The 16,174-nt window shown below is 34.9% G+C and overlaps 2 protein-coding genes and 1 non-coding gene across 3 annotated transcripts; 1 reads left to right on the top strand and 2 right to left on the bottom strand.

Moving 5' to 3' along the window:
• Positions 1–7,351: 7,351 nt before the first annotated feature.
• LOC112416908 (U6 spliceosomal RNA) lies at positions 7,352–7,454 on the top strand. Its single transcript, XR_003007419.1, has one exon. It is a non-coding gene; the product is annotated as a U6 spliceosomal RNA (small nuclear RNA).
• Positions 7,455–7,844: 390 nt separating this feature from the next.
• On the bottom strand, positions 7,845–10,538 carry LOC11430833 (subtilisin-like protease SBT1.2). The gene has a single exon (XM_024770191.2). The coding sequence runs from the start codon at positions 10,355–10,357 to the stop codon at positions 8,060–8,062; it is 2,298 nt and encodes a 765-aa protein (XP_024625959.1). The 5' UTR covers positions 10,358–10,538; the 3' UTR covers positions 7,845–8,059.
• A 2,834-nt stretch (positions 10,539–13,372) lies between these two features.
• On the bottom strand, positions 13,373–15,698 carry LOC11428219 (xyloglucan galactosyltransferase MUR3). Its single transcript, XM_003625344.4, has one exon. The coding sequence runs from the start codon at positions 15,535–15,537 to the stop codon at positions 13,918–13,920; it is 1,620 nt and encodes a 539-aa protein (XP_003625392.1). The 5' UTR covers positions 15,538–15,698; the 3' UTR covers positions 13,373–13,917.
• Positions 15,699–16,174: the final 476 nt, after the last annotated feature.

Genomic DNA, 16,174 nt, shown 5'->3' on the forward strand with positions numbered 1-16,174 from the left:
TGTATCATAATTGCATCCATGTCTTAGTTTTTTTTTACTTGAATACTAGATCTAACATGTTCACTAGTATATATCAATTTAGTGATCTATAATTAAGATTCAACCAGCTGTGTGAAAAGAGAAAAACATGAAAAAGTTACAAAAAAAAAGTAGTTAACACATTATTATAGTATTATGTGTTGTTAAGGGAACTTTAAAACCTATTTTGAACTTTATGATCATGTATTCTGTATTAAGACAATAAACATAGTTTAAAGTATCTTTTCTAGTACAGTGAATTTTTTTAATCCACTTTATGTACCATGTTTTTTATTAGACTATTACAATGAGTGTGGAAGTGGAATTTTCTAGTTCCATCTTATTAAAGGGTAACTTCTAAGTATGACAAAGATTTAGAAATGATGCATTAGTGATCAAGCTAATATATGGTTCATGTAAAATCTATAATATCAAAATCCAAACTAAAGCCATGTAATAATTGGAACAACTTCCAATATGAGGGAGGGAAGAAAAGAAAATACTACTCCAGATAATGAGAAAAATGAGACAGATGAAAATTATTTAAATTAAAAACAGATTAAAGTAAAGACAAGAACCATCCCCTATCATCCACTTGATGGTTTTAGCCTAAAAAAAAAGTTAATTATTTTAATAAGAGAATCTTTCCATGTTACGAGGCGAAAGAAACTTGAAAATAAGACAGTTCTTCCTTCCATTATATTAATGAAATGCAAGGTCCACATAAATAATGAGGTATAGTTTAAAGGATGTTGTTAACTTGTATTTTAAGGCGCATGTTAAAACAATTAAAAGTAAAATTTTGTATTGAAAAGTTAAATACACAATTTTAAAGATAAAATTTTTTCATTGAATTTCTTAATATGTATCCTTAAAACATCAGTTATCATTTTTCCTATTTTGAAATTAATATCACTTGTACGCTGAGTTGACCATTGGTTATATACTTAAGGGTAGCCAAAAAACTCTTATTCCGGGTATCTTAGGATAAAATCCAAAAACGAGCATGGAGTAGATAGCTTAACAAATATTCGTAGATAAAATCGTAGATAAAATAAATGGATATTTTAACTATTGTTACTTAATGAATACATATGCATATTTACCAAAAAAAAAATTAAAAGAAAGTGTTATCCATGGTATCAGTTAAATATCTGCAAGTACCTTAAAATACGTGGATTATTCGTTTAACGGATACTCACGCGAATATAGAACGAGTACAAGTATCATATTCATCTAATGGGACAAATGCGAATATCATATTATACGTATGCATGAATCCTCATTTACATCTTTACATATACTAGTACTCTACACCAAAAATCATAATACCTCAAGTCCCTAAATATAAGTCTGTAGGAAATACATTTTAAACTTTAAGACAAATTTTAAGACGAGTCAATTTTAAATTTCATAATAATATTTTAGTAAATATATTTTACTTTTGTTTTCTTATCATTGAACTAACACTTCATTAACAATTGAAACAATATTAATTTTAGATAAGATTTTATTAATTTTGCCTCTCAAAATAGTAAAATAGAGAGTTTAACTCATGAAATGACCATATAAGACATTTTTCTTTAAGTAAAGCATTTTATTTGTGCAGGTCTGCCTTGATGACCTTATCCTGGACAGTAATGTCCAATTGAATCATGATAGATAAATATACTAATAATTATAGTTTTTTAAAGTTTATCCTTCAGGAAGGACAACTAATTTACATTTTCCATTGTGTTACTGCTTACTTATGGTTAATAAATAAATAATTAATGGCGCTAAAAATATAAAGAGATCATATAATTTTTTTTTTTTTTAAAAGAGATCATATAAAAACTTGAAAGTTTATATTTTCAAGAGGGCCATTATTTAAATGCATTGTACAGATATGATCCTTGTCAAATATCTAGATCTGGATCACATTTTTTTTCCTTAAACACAAAATTAGTTTTTTAGATGAAGAAGCAAGTAATAATAGATGAAAATATATACAGGTACGTATATATGTGTTTATTAATGGAGAATAAGGTATTATAATTAACTAAGAGGAATCTGCAAACAGAAGGAAATGGGAGAAAAATGGTGGAACTTGATCAATCATGGTCTGAATCTGAACCCACCAACTGCCACTTCTCATATAAAAAAAAATATAATATATTTGATTAATGTTCCCTTTTCACCCTTTAAAAATAGTCACATGCACACATGGTGTAGACTAAGAAACATTACTGCAAATTTTTTCTATTTGCTTTGATCACATCTCTGATCATATATCTGTCCATGTATTAATACAGATGGAAGGCATGTGAAATGGCAGCTTCCTGGTGAAGTCTGAACTACATCCTTCCTTATTATTGGAGAGAGGACTTCAATTAATATTGAATTTGTTCTATTTTACATTACATGATTACAATTACATCTTTATTTAAATAATAATAATAATAATAATGTTATGTTATGTTATGTTATGTACTTATAATATTACATCTCTTTGCTTGCTTGTGTCCAAATTCCCTTTGTGCCAAGGATAACCATAACCAGCTTTTCATCAATTAAAAAATGGAAAGAAAAAGAAAAACCCAATATTACAGATGCCATGTTGGGATCATTGTGCTCCTCATTGCACATGTAGCACGTGTGTATGATGTGGCTTTGCTCTCTCGTTCGTTGGTTTGGAAAATTATTGAATAAAAAGACGATTTGGTCCCTGAACACAAATCTTTTTAAAATGCTCCCTAAACTACTAAAATTTTCTAAAAGACTTCTACGCTATTCTCTCATCCAATTATTTATTTAGTTCATCAATTAACTTATTCGTCTAAATATCCATTAATTAGGTCAGTCTCAACTATTAGATAAAAAAACTCTTTAGATCCCAAATTTATAATTTTTGAACAAGTATATATATATTCTTTTTTTTTTTTGAAGGGTTAACAAGTATATATTCTATCCGGTCATATTCTTTCGTTTGTTTAGATTCATAAAACAAATGATGTATTTGGACTATATTTCATTCCGGATACATTAGTTATTTGGACTGTATTTGGCCGAGGCGAACATGTGTGTGACGGGTTGTGGCAATGCCGAGTCTGCAACACATTTGTTTCTTCATTGTGACATTTTCGGATCTTTGTGACAGCAAGTCAGGTTTTGGATTGATGTTTCAGGAGCAGAACCACATAGTATTCGGGATCATTTCATACAGTTTACTCATTATCTAGGTGGTTCGAAGGCGAGACGTTCTTTTCTTCAACTTTTATGGCTTCTTTGCGTTTGGCTAGTTTGGAATGAACGTAATAACAAGTTCTTCAATAATGTCCAAACTCCCATTATAGCTCTTATGGAAAAAAGTGAAGCATAATTCTTATTGGTGGTTGAAGGCGAATAACACCTCTTTTATATATGGTTCTCAGAGATGGTGGTCGGACCCTTTGTTATGCTTGGGTATTGACTGACCGTATTTTTGTACATATATGACTGATTGTATTTTGGAGTGGTCTTTTTAGTACACCTTGTGCTAAAGAAGTTCCACTGTCGTTGATAATATATTCCATTTTTTATTCTTCAAAAAAAATTCTAAAAAAAACAAAAGTTGCTTATGGATGTGACCGGAGGAGTATATAATCACTAATAATGAAATAATAACAATTTTTTAATATTTACGGGTCCACAAAAGTATTAATTTTCTGAAGATCAACAATATCTCAATAAAGATTAAATGAATTGGTTTTATCATCTGCTAACAAAGAAATGTTAAATCAAACCAAGTTGTTTGGACTCTAGTGGTAAGGAGCTCTTTCCAAAGACGTATCCGGGGGTATACCGGGTTCGATTCCTATGGGGAACAACGCTTGGTCAGTGCGCATACCTCTACGCATGAGCCGGATTAGTCGTCCACCTTTAGTGGGTCGAAAACCAGTGCGAAAGCAAAAAAAAAAAAAAATGTTAAATCAAATCAATTATAATACAATAATTTAACAAACAATATTGCATATTAGGGGGTCAACCTGTTTGAGGTCAGGGTTGTATCAAACATCTATTGATTAATGACATCAATTAAGATTGTTTCGTTAAAAAAAATAATAAATATTAAAAAGCCTAAAAAATAAAATTGACTTATAAAATATATTTTAAAAAAATTTAATTTTAAAAAAGTCTCATTCTTAAAGTTTGCTTTAGACCTCAATATTTCTTGAGACAAACCTTCTGCAAATATTCCCTAAACCATAAAATTACATTAATATGGTCCTGAAAGTATATTTTTTTTATAAGCGATATAGTCCTAAAGTATACTAAAAAACAATTTAGTCCATTTTATTTCCTAAATCCTTCTATTTAGTCCCTTTACAAGTAAAAAATTAATACGAGCAGTCCATATTTCTCATATTTACTATGCAACTTTTATATTCATCTATCAAAAACAAAACCACATTGAAGGTTCATTCTTATAAGGTATGTGTAGAACCTCCTTCCCTGGTTGGAACTTGCATTTGGTTCTTCAAACAACATTTTAATAATTAAAACAATGACTATCATCAACTCTCTAACTCCTCCATCGTTGTCCTACGATCTCTACACATTTGATTCATAACGTCCCCCTTGTGTTGAGCTCGAACTAGTTTTATGGAATGATCCACAAATAATGATTGAAATTTGGTTTGTTCGTAAATCAATTCTTGTAAATATAATATTCATAGACTTAAAAAGTTAATATTGTTATATGGATTTCTCTAACATGTGCAACATTGCACATGTTAAAACAACTAATAGTAGTAACTTTTTTTTTGAAAAACAACAATTATTTTATTCAAAAATTTTATATTTAATGGCACTGTTATTTTGATCCACTCTTCTCTAACACACTAAAAAAATCGGACGGTGATATGTTGGGGCGGATTGACCCGTTGATTTAAACAAATAAGAAAACTCTTTTTTTTTTCTCACTTCTTTTTTATTTAATGTCACACTCATTTTCATATTTTTTTCTTCTATATTTGGCACATAGTAGAGAGAAGAAAATCATTTTATTTAATTAATTTTGTTTCACAATTTTAGCTTAATGTTTCTAATAGTTCTACAGTACTTCTAACATTACCTTTCAATTTTCAAAAAAGAAAAAAACATGACCTTTAAATTAATTAAAAAGGTTTTTTTTTTATTTTTTTTATAAGTAATTGTACAACAAGTTTGAAATTTTCTGAGATTTAAACTACATAGAGTTGGACTAACAGTATAGTTATAAGTCTATATAGCTCACTATATGATTGGGTTAATCTTGGATATGATTTGTAAGAATTCTGCTCTTCACCCTGCACATTTTGCTCGCGCCTTGCAGCCATGTTAAAAATGCCCTTACGTTAGTTAAGTCATGCAGCGTGACTTAACTAGCGCACCTTATAATCTATGCGTGACTTAAGTCACGCACCATTAGCCTATGCGCGAGTTAACTCACGCACCATGGCCGGTGGTCAGAGCTGAAGAACAAACGTTTTTTGGTCCTTGATCAGTTTTCCAACAATTACATTACATTACATGCACCTTCCAACTACAACAATTGTCTTGCCCCTGAATGGGGCAAATTCAAACTTGCTAAGCAGCAGGACTCCAACATACGATCAACATCTTAAATGATGGTATTCAAGTGTCAAAAGAATGAGGTACATTCCTTGACACTTGAATACCAACATTCAAGATGCTTATCGAATGTTGGAGTCCTACCGATTAACAAGTTTGAATTGCCCCATCCAGAGTAAGACAATTGTTGTAGTTGGAATGTGCATTCCAACTATAACAATTGTCTTACCTTTGAATGATGTAAATTCAAACTTGTCAAACAGCAGGACTAAAACATTTCACCCGGCTTTCATGTTTTCCTTTGAAAAGATAAATTTTTGTTAGGTTTGCTTTAGATGATGGTATTCAAGTGCCAACAAAATGAGGTTCATTCCTTGACACTTAATACCTTCATCTAAACCAGCCTAAAAAGAATTTAATCTTTTCAAAGGAAAAACATGAATGCCGAGCGAAATGCTTGAGTCCTGGCCGTTTGGCAAGTTTGAATTACCCCATTTCAGCGGTAAGATAATTGTTGTAGTTGGAATGCACCTTACCCTAACTAATGACGATCTTCTGGCGGAATCAAGTTGTTAATGATATCTTTAGTTGATCTCAGCAACGTCACCCGCATATCGATCCACTGGAACATGTTGTGCTCCCAAAACATGCTCGTCATGTTTTCGTCGTTCTTTAATTCCACCCAAGTGAATGATATCCTCCCCTCGTCGAGCGTTGGACGTTTATACTGAACGTGTTCCACCCTCCTTGTGTATCTGGGGTTGACTCCTTGGTTGAATTCAGTGAGTTCATCCTTTAGACCTCTTAACGTTACACTAAGCCACCAAACTTTCAACCTCTGCGGTTCTCCGCCGTTGAATTGTGCATGAACGTCTAAACATGCAAACATCTAAACATTTAAACAAACCATAGTCTTAAAAAAATCTCTAAAACTCAAAACTACAACATAAACATGCAAACATCTAAACATTTAAGCAACACAAGTCATTTACATGAAAACATTTTATGATTTCTTACCAAAAACACCAAAATTTAAACAAACTCTAAATCTAAAAAATTTCTAATTTATGAGAAAAATATAACATATAAACATAAAATGTTAATGATGTTTGATCATGAAAACTTACTTGTTATTGGAGTGTTGTTTGATTTGAACTTGAAGGAATTTTGGATTTGGGTGATTTGAGAGAGATTTTTGAGATTTTAGATGAGAAATGAGGAAATGAGGTGTTCTGCCTTGTTTAAGACAACACGTAGCGCAAGTTAACTAACGTCGCGCTAGTTAACTCACGCAGTGTAAGTTAAGTGGCGCAGTGATTAACACTTGCGCTAGTTAACTTGAGCAAGGACATTTTTGGCATGGCTGCAGAGCGTGAGCAAAATGTACAGGATGAAAAGCAGTATTCGATTTGTAATTACTTTACGGTACATCTGTCTCTCGGAATATAGATTACTTTGGGCTCATTAATCTCCTTTCAGAACAAACACAAGTTGCAATGCTCTATACGTAGATTTCATAGGTTTCAACACTGAGGCTAATAATGTAAAAAGAGAGAGATGAGGTACCTAATTGTGTGAAGGGCAATAGACAACACAATACAGTTGATGATTTCAAAACTTTTGTATTACTTAAAGTGAGGGAAGAGGGTTCATTTCATGTTGGTGGTAAGTGCGTTGTTTTAGTTGTGAAAATAGTCCCACATCGCTTACATGAAAGAAATATTCACTGTTTATATTACGCTAGCACACTTCAACTAACGTCCCTTCGGGGACATCCGATAAAATTGGAACGATACAGAGAAGATTAGCATGGCCCCTGCGCAAGGATGACACGCACAAATCGAGAAATGGTCCAAATTTTTTTGCAATTTTTTTTCTTTGATTTTCGTTCAGTTTTCCCTCTTCCCCTGCGTTTTCCCTTATCTAGAACCCTAACATTTCCATTTTCCCCTCTTATTGTCACAGTTAATTTTAATTTTTGTTCCTAATTTTAGGGTTCTTATTTCAGATTACAAACAACTCTTAATTTTACGTTTTTTTTTTCAGTCTTTCAGATTGAATACATTTTAGGGTTTAGATGTTTATTTAGTTTCTGTCACTGTAGATTTGAAAGTATTTATACCTTTTGGGAAGGAAAACAATTTAGTTTTCTTGTATGATTATGGAAATAATTGGTTGATGCAATTCAAATTCATGAGATACTGTAGTTTGAAAATTTGTGTTGGAAAAAAAATTCTGATGATAAAAACAAGTAAAGAAGAGAATTATTTCAGTAAAGATTGGCGGGACCAATCATTTAACCTTTATAAATGGATTTATTTTTAAGATTTGTCTACTAAAACTCCTAAAGCAAAGTTTAGCATAAACTCTGCTCCTAGACATAAATAAAGCAATGAAACTAATGCAACAATGAAAATAATTAAGCTTTCTAAAACAAACTTAGTAATAATGGTTGTAGTTTACTATACTACTTAGAATTCCAACTCACTGCTATTGGGCTTCTAACTCTGTAAGAACCATTCTGTGAGTTTATCCATGTCAAATGTCCTTCTGCAAAGTTCATTGTATCAGAACCTTTTTTCACCCTTTTTCTTGATATGAAATAAACCCTGTAACTCAAGCTTTGGTTAATTTTTTTGAATATAAGTTTTTTGGGTTTCACTATCACTTTTACTCCTTGAGGTGCCACAACCTCCACTGAGTAGATGGAGTTAGGATTTCCCACATTTGTTACCCTCCTGCTGAACATCTTTCGCCTTATTCCATCTTTAAAGATCACTGAGATTGAGGGATAGTTAAGGCTGAATCCTCTATTCATCCGCATGATTGTATGGCAGCTAATGTTTTTGTGTGTGATACTGAATATTTCTGATTTCGTATAACCAATGCTGCAAAGGTGGTTGACATAATCATCTGGTTTGATATCGTATATCAGTCCGGGATTCAACGCTCTTTGTGGATTCACATTTCCAGCTCCCGTGGCGAAAGCGGTAGCTGGTTTGTCTCCATCGAGTATTGGTCTTCCTGTATGGTCGGTTACATCTGCTGTTGTCATGATTGCTGATTTGATGGCGGCAGGGCTCCATTTTTTATGAGCGGAATGAATAAGAGCTGCGATACCGCTAACATGAGGACATGACATTGAGGTACCTGACATGACAGAGAAGTTTACTCTTCTAGTGTCATCTGGTAGGCCAGTAGGACCAAGGTTCTGAGGCCATGCAGCAATGATGTTGACTCCTGGAGCTATAACATCTGGTTTAAGGATTGAAGGGTTTGTGAAACTTGGTCCTCTAGCTGAGAATACTGCTACTGCTGGTGCTCTAGACTTCCCAGTTACAGTTCCTCCAAATTCAATCCTAGCAAGTGGCCTTGTTGTGGAGTTTATGTAAGTTTTCAAGGTGACTGATTCATCAAATCCTACCAATGTTGCAGGTAAGAGATGAACATCAACCGAATCTTCTTCCAAGTTTAGCTCTGTGTTTGCCAAGATCATAGCAGCACCACCTGCTTCCTTCACAGCTTGACCCTTTTCTGATCTTCCGTTGACACCTCGATCACATACCACCATTTTTCCTTGAACTTTGTCCTTTGGAAGAGACCCTTTGAGGCAAAATTGACTCTCACTATCCCCACCAGAGAGGTAAACCAGCTCAAGTTCTTTGCTATTGCTTGCTATTCTGTTCACCGGATACATGGATTCTCCATAGAGAACTTGTCCATTACCCATGCGAACTATAGCTGGGAATTTTCTGTCAAGTGTGCTTGCTCCAATAGTTGCAATCCAAGGAGCATCATTGGCAACAGACATCGCCATTGGGCCATTGTTTCCTGCCGCACATATAACTGAAATCCCTTTCTCCATTGCTCGAAAGCTTCCAATGGCAATACTATCATCATATAGTGGCACCGGGAAACCACCTAGAGACAAGGATAGAACGTCCACACCATCTCTGATTGCCACATCCATTGCAGCCATGATGTCAGAGTTATAACAGCCATTGAACCAGCACACTTTGTACACTGCAATGTGAGCACCGGGAGCCATACCTCTTGCCACGCCATTTGCATAACCAAATACACTCGCCATTGGCACCGGAACTCCACCAGCAGTGGATGAAGTGTGTGTTCCATGTCCAGAGGAGTCTCTTGGAGAGAGATATTCTGGAATTCTTGAAGGTGATATTGCCAAATGGCCTTTGGTGAAGTACCTTGCGCCAATGAGTTTTCTGTTACAATTGGAAGAGTTAAAGGCCTGCCCTGTTTGACATATACCCTTCCATTTCTTGGGAACTGGAGGCATATCATGATCATTGAAGCTAGGACTCTCTGGCCAAACACCGGTATCAAGCACCCCGATTATCGTTCCACGGCCAAAACCTGATTGATACCAACCATTTTGTTTTGCAGGGTTGAGTCCTAAGAACTTGTAAGAATATGTGGTTTGAATTTGGAGTAGCCTATCAGGCCTAATTGAGATAACATCAGGATTCTTTTGTAGGTACTCGAGCTCATACTCAGTTAACTGAGCTGCGAAACCGTCCATTGCGGAACGGTAAGAGTAGAGAAGGCGAGAAGAAGGGTCTTCATCAGATGAAATGGTTTGTTGTATAAATGAAAGGTGCCATTCAAGATTGGAGGTGAACAAAGACTTGGTTGTGCCATGAGGGTGTAATTGAACAATATAAGTTCCAAGAGTCTGTGCATGGATGTTGAGAATGAGGAGGAAAAGGGTGAGGAAAAAGAGTTGAAATTTGGATTCCATTGGTTTTTGTTGTTGTAGTAGTAGAAGAATGTGTTGTAGGTTGCATGATTTTGTGGTGGAATTGGAGGGGTATTTGAAGGTGTTGAGGAAGAATTCAAATGTGAACTAGGTAAGCGTTTGTTGATGTCTGAGGAATATGAAGCTCGTGAAATATAAGAGCTCTTCATCACGAGTATCCTTTGTTGAGAGAGAGAGAGAGAGAGAAAGAGAACAGAAACTGAAACTCAGTGGGAATTGAGGAGCACACTGTATGTGTCACGAGATGTTTTGCTTAGTTTTAATAGATGACTAAGTAACCTTATTTTCAAATTCACTGAAATATTGGTTTCTAATTCTTACTTTGTTACTAAAATTAAGCTCTTTTTATTTTAACGAAACTAAAATTAAGCTCTTAAATTGCCTTTTTACATTTTAACTTTATAGTATTTGTTTATATTATTATAGCTACAAGGAAGAAATAAATGCAAGTATTATTAGAGAACATTCACAATATTCTACAAAAAAAATAATTCCAACTCCTCTTTTGTTTATCATCATAAAAAGGAAGTGTAAATTTTTTGAGAGAAATATAACATCCTGAGTGTAGAAATAATATTGGAGCCAAAAGAATGAATGTTCAATCATACATTCATTTATTAAATATGTACGCTCCTTAATTTGCTATGCAATGGCTCCCTCTCCTCTACCTCTCGTGCTGGTGGTGCGTCCAGTACATGTAACATGTTGGTCTCAAATTAGCAGCACAGGTTTGATCTGACTAGGAAGCTTGAAACAGGAATGTATTAACACAGTCTTAAAATATAATAATGTTTTTATATTTTCACAATAATGATTGATGTATAGTAAACAGAAAGGTTTATTATATATAGTAAACATAAAGGTTTCTCGGACACAAAATCTGACATCAACACACCGAATGTATATGCGATTAACAACTTTTTTTCTCTCTGCCCTCCGTTCCAAATTTCAGCATTATACACATCCTAGTTGTATTTTATACAGTGTAGGATATGGGGTCCAATTTTTGTGTGTAAAAATAACACACCCCATAGTTAAATAATAAAGAGACATAGTAAGACATTAATGCATTACTGACTATGAAGAGACATTGGGATCAGCTTCACACAAGGAATACATGAGTGCATCCGATGTTATCTAGCCAAGACCCTGATACAAGCCTGCCAGAGGCCCCCAACTAATAAAACACTACTAGTCATGTTTCTTTCATTCCACTGTTTGTTTATTGATGATTGATACATGTGTACTCAATCTATTATTAATCTAGGAAGAGGGTAGTAACATACATTTATGCTCCTAGTTTCATGTGTCCCTGCACCAAACAAGGTTACTCCTTGTCAAATTAATTCCTTTGATTTCTTCTGTCTAACTACAATACCTAATAACTGGCCAAGAAAACGACCTCATGCAAGACCAAGACAAAGTTTCCATATGTGCTAGGTACAAGAAACCCCTTTTCTGGCTTTTCATTTTTCATTGGTGACATGAAACATTGCATTTGATTAATAAATTGCCAACATGTTGGGGCTGTATGCAATCTCAGTGACGCCAGTTTGTAAACGTCATCATATAGGAAATTAATCTAGAACAAAAAATGAATTAGTACAGTAAGATATTTTTTGAAGTGACATAAGCTTCACATTTTGGTTTCATATCTAGTTATTTTCATTACAATTTGAATTTCCTTGCGCAAAGAAATTAAAGATTGAACTTAGCACTATATATTTACATCAATTCACATGATATATTAAGATAGTTTCTTTTCATTTTCACAGATTTTCTAATAATAAATGTTTAAATGGTTTTTAAAATCTTGATCCTCCCCACCCCACCCCCACACTACCACCAAAAAAAAAAGGAAAGTGCTCAAGGACGAGTGGACTACATGGAAAGTAGAACCCTAGCCCATCAGCATGAACCCCTGGAGGATTATGTCCTAGATTCCTTTCAGCCAGTTTTTTGGAGGGGTCAATGTGTTAGTTAGTCTCTGTACATACTGGAAGGTTGTTTAAGTCTACAAATCACACTCTCAAAGTGAAAAGGTAGGAATATTCAATTGTGAGGCAAACACTTAAAAAAATAGAATACCCAGGAATCAAATTCTTATCTTTATATTCCAGGATAAATTATTTACAGAAATAACTTGAGTCTGTGAAACAAATGCAAACACCTACGTGTTCAAATTGGGCCACCGTCCATTTTAACTGGATTTATGCGCTATAATTCAGAACATTGTGGAAGATCAACGTGACCATACACATATAGCGCATGAATCCAACAATGGTTATAGTTACCAATCATACACACATCTGCACAGCACATCAAGATCGGACACATTCAGTTAACTTCCCACCAAATAACCTCAGTCGTACTATTTGTCATACCTCTCACTCATCCCGAACTTTCAATGACTTAAATGTTAGAGTGCTTACAAGTACACCAACTCCATCGGAGACTTTACATCATCTCCCTCCGCCACACTCCAACACTTCCGGCTACCTCCTGAGGTTCACTTCGGATCACTATACATCTCTAGTTATCTGTTTTCTTCCAGCTAAACTACCCACCCTCATTCCTTTCAATAGCTAAATCCGGACTTGATCATCTAGTTCAATCTGATCCATATTATTTTGTATCTAGATTCACAGTTAATCGTTTCATTAAACAAGGGCCCTCGTCAATCGCATTACATTTACACTATATTTTTTAACAGTAAACACATGCATAATCAATTTTGAACTTGTTTGTAATACATTCTACTTATAGTCTTTAAACAGTAAATAAATATGCATAATGAGTTCTGATTTTGTTTGTAGTACAAGTACACTCTATTTGCGTAACTTTTCCAAGATCACTTTCTAGACAGATTCACTACCATTTCTTGCGTATTTGCCTGTATTAACAACTTCGTACAAAACAGAAAGATGACAACAAAAAAGAAGAAAGAATACAGCCTGCAGGAAAGGTTTTCTGAAATAATCAAGACAGGACAGGACATGACAAACAAAATACTAAACATTGCCAAATATTCAGCATAGCCATATGAGCAAATACAAAAATGTATGATATTCCATGAATCAGCATAGCCATATGAGCAAGAAGTTACTAATATCATCAAGTATCAAAGCATACATATGCAGTCTGATGCAGCTGCGAAATGATATACTATAGACCATTGCACTTCAACTGACCATTTAACCATAAATTTGTTTACATTTCCTATAAAAATCAAGTGAACAAATATATTGTATGGAGGGAAATAATTTGACCTTGGAAAATACATGTTGAAACCACTATGGAAATACAAAATGCAGAAACAAGGAAGAATGTATATAACAAAACTGTTGTGGCAAGCAGTGAATATCTCTCCAAGCTGGGGGTTTTCAATTTCTGCAGTAAGTTGTTATAGCTTGTCCCCATCAATTATTCTGTAGCTGCAATTCTTGTTCCCTAATTCAGGGAAATCATCAGAATCTTGCTCTAAACAACGTATCAGAAACCTGCAGCCAGCAGAGTGCAATCTTTTACCTCCGCATGACGAATCACGATTGAGTTCTTTGCTCATTTTTCCAAGAATTTTTCGCAACTTCAGCAGAGGAATCACTGGATTCTCCATTTCCATCCTTGGGTTTAGAAAAGAAAGGATCCCATTCATGAGGTCCTACCTCATGCTGTCCCTCATCCAACAATGCATATTTCCAACTATTCTCCTCGATGAAGTTTTCGTCCGTGCGCCCTTCAATAATATCCTTTCTCAAATTGGTAACCTTATCAATCACAGCTTGTACAGAAACATCAAAAGCATCTTTCAAAGTCTCTAACTTAGAGCGAGGATCAGCGTAAACTAATCTAGGAATGAGACTAATCACCTCCTCTCTCATGATCCTCACTCGTTCCTCAGGTATCTGACTAAGCCTCTCCTCTATACTAACATTCCTCTTTCGAATATCATCCTCCGGAATGAACACAGAATACTTTGTATAATCCTTAGGAAGATGCCAAGTATATTGTGTATACGCCGAACCCGGATGGAAAAACACGAGTATACAACCAGCCAACATCGAATCAAAAGCAGATCTTCTTGTATAAGAATCACCCTGAGGTTGAAGACAAAAAACGGACCCCTGAAACATCTGCATTATGCTACTAGGAGAATGACATTTACTTTCCCCAAAATCACACTCCAAAAGCTTACCAACTTTAGAACTCCTACATTGCTCAATTATCTGACCCCTAATCGATTTTGCATTACCAGGACGAGGTGCACCCGCAAAAGAGAAAAGCCATTTCCTCTCCAACCTTCTCATCCTCTCCTGCCAAACAAAAACATCCTTATCTTTCGCGGGATGGAAATACGTCGGATAAGGAATCCCAAAATCATTAGCATTCCAAGGACTAGATTCAACAACAAGCATAGACATATTCTTAGCAGCAGGTAAAAACAAAAGCTTATTACCCCAATCTTTTTCATCCTCACTCAATCTCCTAAAATCCCAAGTAATCCTACCAGCAACAAGAAAATGATCTCTCCCATTCATAACACCCCATTCCGGTCTCTTCATCAACCAATCAACAAGCTCAACAGAAGCAGCATCTCTCATTGAAATATTATACCCCCAAAGATAACGTGCAATGTCAAATCCAGCATAAAACGGTACAAAAACAGCAGCAGCAATTGAAGAATCATTTGTCAAACATTCATATTGTTTCATCCGGTTCGCGAAAATAACATCAACAGCAAATTGATTAGTAGCATACCAACCAGTATCAGAGAAAACTCCGTCGATGTTTTCGAGTGGCGGACCAAGACCTGCATTGGTAGTAAACTTACACATGTTCGTCCAAAGACTTAGGGTTTTGCATTCTCTTAACATGTCTTGGTTGAACCTTGATGGAAGATTGTGGACGTAGATGTATCTACCTCCACATGGATCAGTTTTTTTGATATCAGGGAAGCCGAAATGCTTCCGTGGTGGTGGTTGTTGGATGTTGACGGTGGTGGAGGATTGTTGGTGGGGGAGGATGATGAAATGGAAGTAGAGGAGTAAAAGCCAGAAAAAAGCGGAGAGAGAAGCGAGGAAGAAGATACGGGAATTGTGGGATTTGGTAGTTGATTTCTCCATTTGATCGGAGAAAATGGCCGCCACAGGGCGACGTCTCATTTCACATTACAGTCGCCGGAGCAATTGAACAGAAATTGTGATTTGGTAGGTGAAGAAGGAAATGGAGCAGTGTAGTTAGTAGTGATTGATGACGCGCATGTTAGCAAACTGTGCTGGTCGCAACTGTCGCATGTCGGTGGTGTTACACATGCTGCTGCTTACTACGTGTCGGTTTGCGGTAATACATCTATTTTTATTTTTATTTTTATTTTAAACAATTTTCTTTTTCATACTCGGTTTATTCAACGATTTATGTGGTTTATAGAGGGAGTATATATTTTCATTCTCTTTCTTCTTTTTTTCCCTCCATTGTTTTTGTCCAATAAAAAATAATGGTTGTTACCTCTTATATAAAATTGATTGTACAAATATCACTTCTCATACAAAATACACTACACACGTATTAGTACTAGTGTTACATTCAAACCAATGTGATGCTAATACCATTCTCCCGCTAATGTTAGGTGACGTTGACAAACCACAATCTAACACATGACACAATATCATATGTCATGCTATGGTTGATCAATGTTCCATAACATTGATACCATAATATCACATAATTGTATCCTCCTGCCATATTTCTCATCAATATCAAATAGGAAAAATCAATAAAAATAAAAGTAATTAGTATATT

This window comes from Medicago truncatula, chromosome 7, assembly GCF_003473485.1.
Source record: "Medicago truncatula cultivar Jemalong A17 chromosome 7, MtrunA17r5.0-ANR, whole genome shotgun sequence".
Taxonomy (NCBI): domain Eukaryota; kingdom Viridiplantae; phylum Streptophyta; class Magnoliopsida; order Fabales; family Fabaceae; genus Medicago; species Medicago truncatula.

Bases quoted from the DNA above. Each gene is read 5' to 3' on its own strand.
- LOC11430833 (XM_024770191.2), bottom strand. From the start codon at position 10,357: ATGGAATCCAAATTTCAACTCTTTTTCCTCACCCTTTTCCTCCTCATT.
- LOC11428219 (XM_003625344.4), bottom strand. From the start codon at position 15,537: ATGAGACGTCGCCCTGTGGCGGCCATTTTCTCCGATCAAATGGAGAAA.